This window comes from Watersipora subatra, chromosome 2 (assembly GCF_963576615.1).
Source record: "Watersipora subatra chromosome 2, tzWatSuba1.1, whole genome shotgun sequence".
In the NCBI taxonomy this organism is placed as follows: domain Eukaryota; kingdom Metazoa; phylum Bryozoa; class Gymnolaemata; order Cheilostomatida; family Watersiporidae; genus Watersipora; species Watersipora subatra.
Window position 1 is genome coordinate 6,315,314 of NC_088709.1, and position 7,713 is coordinate 6,323,026.

The 7,713-nt window shown below is 36.5% G+C and overlaps 1 protein-coding gene across 2 annotated transcripts; it reads left to right on the top strand.

Moving 5' to 3' along the window:
- Window positions 1-723: 723 nt before the first annotated feature.
- LOC137387383 (sulfotransferase 1C2A-like) lies at window positions 724-7,088 on the top strand. Of its 2 annotated transcripts, none has more exons than XM_068073794.1 (8): window positions 724-773; window positions 3,097-3,304; window positions 3,571-3,771; window positions 4,393-4,448; window positions 5,038-5,217; window positions 5,652-5,795; window positions 6,037-6,115; window positions 6,533-7,085. In XM_068073794.1, exons 2-8 carry the CDS (start codon window positions 3,115-3,117, stop codon window positions 6,640-6,642), a joined length of 960 nt encoding a protein of 319 aa, XP_067929895.1. In that variant the 5' UTR covers window positions 724-773; window positions 3,097-3,114; the 3' UTR covers window positions 6,643-7,085. The 2 variants fall into 2 exon arrangements, with proteins under 2 accessions (XP_067929895.1, XP_067929894.1); XM_068073793.1 differs by having other exon boundaries at window positions 756-883; window positions 6,533-7,088.
- The last annotated feature ends 625 nt before the right edge of the window (window positions 7,089-7,713 follow it).

Genomic DNA, 7,713 nt, shown 5'->3' on the forward strand with positions numbered 1-7,713 from the left:
TCTCTCTCTACTGATGTGAGTTATACCATCTCTCTCTACTGATGTGAGTTATACCATCTCTCTCTACTGATGTGAGTTATACCATGTCTCTCTACTGATGTGAGTTATACCATCTCTCTCTACTGATGTGAGTTATACCATCTCCCTCTACTGATGTGAGTTATACCATCTCTCTCTACTGATGTGAGTTATACCATCTCTCTCTACTGATGTGAGTTATACCATCTCTCTGTACTGATGTAAGTTAGCTAGCATATAAAATGTTGCACAAATGAGGTTTTCTTCAGAACTTGCTAAATGTTTTAATATAGTAAGTAACATGTTTGCCTGTTATTTCTAAGACTTCTTTTTGAAGGCCTTTATGTCAAAAGCTCTATGCTTAAATGCAAGTGTGTTTCTCTTCTAATTACTAATTTAGTTGGAAGCCTTTTATTCCCATCTGTCCTGACAAACTGATAAATTGGAATGTAAGCTAGTTGTAACAGCCAGCCAACTGTGTGGCAACCTCCTAGAGGTTAATGCAATTTTGTGAGGAATTTGTAAACAACTGAAAAATTACCCAAACATATAAATAGGAAGTCTTTGTCATACGCTTTAGCCCTAATTCTTTAATATTTTCGTAGGCTACGCCTCATCGCACAAGTGCTCTATGAAACAAGGAACAGGCTTTCTAAGCTGAATCTCATTGGTTACAGGCACATCTATCTTGCTATAAAATGATATGAAATATGAGTCCTGGTGATTATTAGTTTAAGAGCTTCACCAATAAACAGGTAACTAGCCATGCACAGCAAGCATAGGCTTCCGTTTTTAACTAACTCAATCTAACCAGACTAGAGCTGAGCTTGTACTAACCATGTCTAACAACGTGAAAGAAGCGCAGGTAACTAATCTTATTTACAAAGAATAAGGTCATGCTCGTGTGCTTGTTTCTTACCAGATTTAACAAGATTAGGGGTGTGGAAATAGCTTACTTTGTGTTATGACGCCAACACTGTGCAGATAGCTAAGAATTTTGGCAAAACAAAACACCGGTACAGATAGCTTTTATTTGTAAAGCTGTAGGTGGGTTCGCAATCTGCAGGTATGACTTCTGTACAGCTATCTGTGCAAGCAACTAACATGACTATCAGTGTTTAATGGATCAGACAACTAACATGTCCAACAATGTTAAAGCGTGAACTAGGAGATTAGTGTATCTGAGATATTTGGTGCAGTGAAGCAATCTTTAAACTTTTCAACAGCTTTTCTAGTAATGGAGTGGTTAGAGTTCGAAACCGCTCTAATAATTTAGGGTGATTTGAAAAAGTAGAACAGCAACTGTAGAAATGTTGATATACTCTTGTTCGAGAGCAGATTCTCATGATTAAGACTGACCTAATATAGTCTGAGGTACTAGTCACTCATTGGCATTTTTATAGTTCTCTTTACTTCATCTCCTCTATTTTTTCTCCACACTTTTTTTCACCAGTTTCCTTTTCTTCTTCCCTCTTCCTCTTCGCTTCTTTACCACTCTCTTATTGTCTTGTTTTTTTCCTCACTTTTTCTCAACCCTTTGCTCACACTCCTTTCTCTTCTTTTACTCTTCCATCCCATTCATCCTCTTTGCTTTCTCTGTCTTCCTGTCCTTTTCTATTTCTCTAAATTTCCTCTGTTCTACTCTTTTCTGTTCTCTCTGACCCTCTCCATTCTTTTCCTTTTACATTTTTAACCTTTTTATCACTTCATTGGCTTTTTTTCTCACCGCCTCTTACCTACCCTTTCTCTAATCACCCAAGCATCATCTTATTCACCACCACTTCTCTCCTTGTTCTTTAACTTTATTCCATCTCTCCCCACACTCTCACCTCTTTCCTTCTCATTTAACCAAGTCTTACATTTAGCAACTGCCTTTTTCTCTGCTGCATAGTTTCAATATCAACTAGGTTCACCGTCTGGGACACATGACACACGAAAACCAGCATCAAACTTTTTAAAGAAACTCCTTCATCAGACAATAATATTCTCAAATGTTCTTGCACGAGCAGGATCTAATAACACATTCCTTGACCTCAGCGCACCGCAAGCTTCTCAGATGATATCATAGACTTTAATTGTGGTATTAGAAGTATTTCACATCCGCTCACTCAACTCACCCAACTAAATATTGTAATTATAAGGTCAAGCTATTTCTTTGTCTGATACTCCTAATTCTGTTACGCTGTACTGGCTCGCCGCCGCGGCTTTGCATCGTTTTACGTTTTGGTACTGCTGCTGATTCAACTGGTAGCATTGGCTACTTCTGATATCTTTGCTTTTGAAATTCAGTAGTCTTTCTACTTCTTAAGTCAAATTGGCATTTGCTGACAGCCAATCGCAAGTGAAGCTAGATTAAATGCAGGAGATTCAGAGTTGTGTTAAAAAGCACATTTGGTAGTAGATCAGGTAATATATATATAGTAACATTCTTCGAGATGAGAAAAATGTTAGGCGAGACACCTGGCCTTTGTTGCCATCCAGTGCTGAAATATGGGTAAAGTGAATTCAATGTGAGGCCTGTGTAAATTCGCCTGTGCTCAATAAAATGAGTTTCTTCAGCTAGCCGCTGACCTTTAGACAACACTGCATTACTGCAGTAAAGACTTAAAAAGACTTGAGAAAACTTGAAAGGACTTGTGTAACATCGCTATTTAAAATTCTTGGCAGCATTTTAATAATTTTGGAGCTTTTTGGTAAGCATTGCACATTTGAAAGCTGAAGTGGAATAAAGAAACAAGGCATAGATCTTATAAGAGCTATTGTTTGGAAGAGTTCTGTACTGTGTTATCCCAAATATGAGATTGAGTAAAAATTTCTTGTTGAAATAACCAACAAGAAATTTCTACATCTTTATTCGAAGTAGAATGCAAACCATAGGGGTATAACAACTGCGCATAGCCTGTGCTCTAAGAGCAGCAGCTATGCATTGGTAACCATTATTAGGCTGCATCATAGCTTTTCAAGAGTAAGCACATTTGGTTCAACAACATGAGTACTGTCTATATATACTTTTTTGTCCATATGTAAAAGTATTTTTAAATACTTCCTCATTATAGCTAGAAGCATATGTTTTAATAGGTACTGAAAAATTATAAAATGGGACCAAATGCCCCAGTTCATCCTGGAGCTCGATCAAAGAGTGGCCGGTATCTCTCCAGCGAAGATGGAACTGTGCAAGTACCAGCATTGATAGCATTGCCATCCGCATTCAGACACGTGCTATCTGATCTGGAAACATACAAGTGGAAAACAGGAGACTTCATGCTGAATACGTACCCCAAGAATGGTAAGTGTTCAGGTCATGGACTGCGACAGTACTGGTACAGCGATGTAATCACTGACACCTACATTATAAACCATGCGTAACCATCACATTGTACTTGTGCAATAGACAGGCAATAGCCATAAATACATTTCATCATTCATATCATTATATAGCCATGACATCAAAATATTGCTACGATCATAAATTTATCAAAAGTCTTAAAGGTGTCAAATATGTAACAACTCCACGTACACGCTCACTTCTCAGACTATCTAATGATGTTTCAGGCACATACTTTGTATGGGAAATAATGTCAATGCTGCTGAAAGGGTCAGCGGATTATATAGAAACCCCGAAGCAACTGCTCGTGATCGACTTATTTCCTGTGAGTAAAATTGAAGATACAGTTCCATCCCCTCGTGTCTTACAGAGTCACTACAGACCCGATGTGCTTATACCAGAGTTTCGCAAAAACAAAACTGTCATAGGTAAGCTGATTGTCAGGACTTCCATCTGTTGACATATTTGATGATTGATGGCCATTGTGAAATAGAGACATTCTGCCATTAGAAAATGACTTGCAAGAGGTTGACACGAAGCGATGTTGTTTTAGAAAATACAATTGTTTGTACCATGTGCAGGTAAAGAAAGTAAATTGTGTATAATTGAAAGGTTAATTTGAAGCTATTTTAAGTACAGCCATTTAATTCAGAAAGTAAGTAGACTTGTGGAGAGCGCATCAGATGTGACTAGAAACAGTTATTAATATTAAAGAACTATTAATATTATATTCTGTTGGAATACAGCCAAGTGGAAGTAACTTTACGAGATCAAAAGGAAAGAGTGAGAATAAGCTGGATGTAAACACAAACTAGTAATCATAAACAAGGTGATGTTTTTGTTTCAAGCCAAAAACAAAGCTGAGAAAACTGAAACCAAGAATCATTGACTAAGTTTAACAAAAGTGTTTTAAAAGTTGGTAATCTAACAGTATTGCGGAAGAGTCAGGATAATCTGCCGGATAGTGAATTGAAAGTTGTATAAAAGTTTTGGTGAATGAGTCATCTGAATGAGGTGAATATTATATGTATATTCTATATTTTTTGCAGTGATTCGTAACCCAAAAGATGTCTGCATCTCCCTGTACCACCATGAGCGAACAGTGGTGAGTACCGTATGCATCTGTAATATGGATAAGTTGCAAAGATTAGCGATAAGGATTATTGAGTGTTGCTGCGATACTTAAGGTTTAATAGCTATTCTATGAATAGAAGACAACTTCATAACTACTTGGAGTTGTATCACCATTAACAGAGTCTTCAGTTCGCATGCATGAACAAAAATTCTCAAAAAGCTTTCTTCTAAAACTTGATAATTACCCATTTAAATTAACTCTTCACATAGCATATCATACTCATTGCATTTATAAACTTTTTGTCTCTCTACTTTTATCACCAAGTGTTCCTTCATAGCCTTTCCAGGTTATTAGCACGAGTTTAAAGGCAATTTATGGCGCATAATGCTTGTCTGATAACTGTAAGACATGCATTACCACCTTTGTAAGACCATAAGTAGGTGTGAGGTAACTACAAAAGACTATATATGAAAATACTAGCTGTACAACCCACGCTGTCCGGGTAATAAAAAAGTCTTTTGACAGAAAATTTATTTGTATTCGGCATAGCAGGAGAAGATGGTTTAGGTAGCAACTGCCTGCTGACTGCAGATTTTTCATCAACTGTTGTTATTGGTAGATGGCCAACATCATTGAGTCATATGAACCTCTCAGAGACTTATCGCTGTCTGACTGGGTGCGAATGTTCCTCTATGATAAGGATGTGCCTTATGGAAACTACTTTGACTACACAGCGTACGTCTGGTCTCTTAGAGAAGATCCCACTGTGCTTGTGCTATTCTTTGAAGACTTCAAAATAGTAAGTGTTGATGATTATCACATCTGATGAGTTTCCATGATGTTAGGTGGGTGTTTAGAGTCTCTAAAATGTTTTAAGGAAGCTATTCCATTCATGTCTTGCAACATGATGTCATTGACTGACTTCCAACTAAGAATACAGGACTACACCAGCTCTGAGTGTCTGGTGTACATATAGACGAGTGACGTATTAGGAAGAGACACGTACTAGTTTGTCATACACAAATTAACTGTGAATGATTCATTACGACTCATACATTCGGAAAGTAAGATGTAAAAGAGAGCAGTGATTCAAAAACAGCTTTTGAACATATCTAATGGATTATTTCCCCGAGGAAAAATATTTTTTGACTGGACTCGACCTATAACACAACTGATTGGCTATAAGCAATTAATCATCATTTGTACTATCACATCATTTGTTGATTTTCCTAGAATCCCGTGGAAACCATTGCGAAATTGAACAATTTTATGGAAACCGAGAGATCAATGGAACTTGTTCAACAAATTGCAGATGCCACGGAATTTGAAAAGATGAAGAAAGGAAAGATCGAGCATTGTAAAGATTTAGGAGTGAAGGTAAGCTATTGGCTATTGCTCCAAATCAAATTAAATGGGATTTCAGTATTTGAAGTAACAAGAAGACAACTCCTAATTTTGTTTTGCTTACACATTTAGCTGGTAATGATCAGTTGCTTATTGTATATTCACTGAGTTGCTACGGAAATGTAATAGCTTTAGATGAACAAGCAGAACATTCCCTAATGCTCTCTATCCATTTACTTTATTATGAGTATATTTGTTACATCCGTATGCGTAGATGGCTGCCCAGACGGGACAACCAGAGGACGAAACAAAGCAAAAGGCTCAGCTGATAATCAATAACTTATACAGAAAAGGTAAGTGTAGACTCAGAATATTTTCATTGCAATATGAAAATTGCCATTAGTAACTGGAATAATAATTTTATAGCACAAGACACATTTATGCTAAATGATTTTACGGGCAAGTTTACAATTTTACATGTAGTTGGTTTGTAAAAGCTTATGCATGAACAGTATATCATGAGACATGAGTCTACTCGCAATAATCTTGCGCAATCCGTCAGTGCTGATTTGAAGTGAATTGCTGTGAGCAATGTCCAATAAGAATTGATCAATAGAAATTGACCAATAGCAATTAACCAATCATATTTCTACCAAAGCATGCTCTTTATTGGCGACATTTTAAGGTTGCAAAGAAAACATCCAACCCCAGTTTCTTTGTAAATATCATTATTCTTGCAAACAGTTCAATGGTTCAACTAATGTTTGCAGGTACAATTGGTGACTGGAAGAATCAACTAACAGTTGCAGACAATGAACTATTCAACTCGTTTCTAGAGAGCTGGGAAGAAGGAAAAGATATTCCATTTTTGTATGAATAACCAAATCGATATAATCGTTTTTCAAATTGGAAAGAAGTTTTATGTTGGCGCTGAGCCCGGCCTAAACACAGCTTGTCAAGTAGTGATATGTTGGATTCTATTTTCATTATCTGATTTTAACGCCTCTCTTTATCAGATATTGTGTATCCAAACTTTCTATCAGCGTCAGGTAGCAGATCCTTCATAACTTCATAGAAGAGTTGCTTACATTTATGGAGATTGTATGCTATGTTTTGTTTAACACAGCATCGTTTATCAACATGCTGACCAGAATTGACAATCCTTTTTTTCTTTTTGTTGTATCATTTTTTGTTACTCTCCTTTTCACTGTAAATAGTCCAACTTCTTACTTTTGTACCTGATTGCATTGTCAAGTAATTTATTATAGCGATAAAGAAATTGTGTATGAAATCAAAGTAGTATCTCTCAAATAGCCAGCAGTGAAACGTTTGGACCAGGCTGTAATCCTAAAGCTTTGAGGTTATTGACATGAGATCAAGTATTTTATAAGTCTGTGATCGAAGCGGCAGGTTAGAAAAGATTAGACCTACTTTAAAAGTATTTTGTGCATTTGTGAGAATCATACTACGACATGGTATATGCAGTAATGCTACCTTGAGTTTGCGACATAGTTTCTCGCTATATACATGCTAAAGAATGAATGCTAAGACACCTGCACTTGACACCAACTTTATAACCAAACTTTTGGGAAGATGTCTAACTGGATGTACATGATAAACAAATAATATCACAAACTCACAAGTCGACTTTCCTCAACTTATATTCAAAAAATAATATTGTTGTGCTGGTAGTCTGGTTTCTAAAATATATTTTGATGGAAACACTATTAGGCAGAAAGGATTGAAAATGAAGCTGTCTACTGTAACACTATCAATCAGTTTTCACTTCTATGCGTGGTGGAGAAAAAACCAATACAGCAGCTCAAAACGCAAGTTAGCATTAGGTCTGTGTTACACTTGGAGGAACATGATGGAAATAAATAGCTTATTTTTTACATTACAATGATTTACTAAAACTGGGAACCATCAGCCCACGGTTCATAATCCAACT

Bases quoted from the DNA above. Each gene is read 5' to 3' on its own strand.
- LOC137387383 (XM_068073793.1), top strand. From the start codon at position 857: ATGTCTAACAACGTGAAAGAAGCGCAG. The intron at 884-3,096 runs GTAACTAATCTT...ATGTTTTAATAG, and splicing joins ACAACGTGAAAGAAGCGCAG to GTACTGAAAAATTATAAAAT. The intron at 5,796-6,036 runs GTAAGCTATTGG...CCGTATGCGTAG, and splicing joins GTAAAGATTTAGGAGTGAAG to ATGGCTGCCCAGACGGGACA.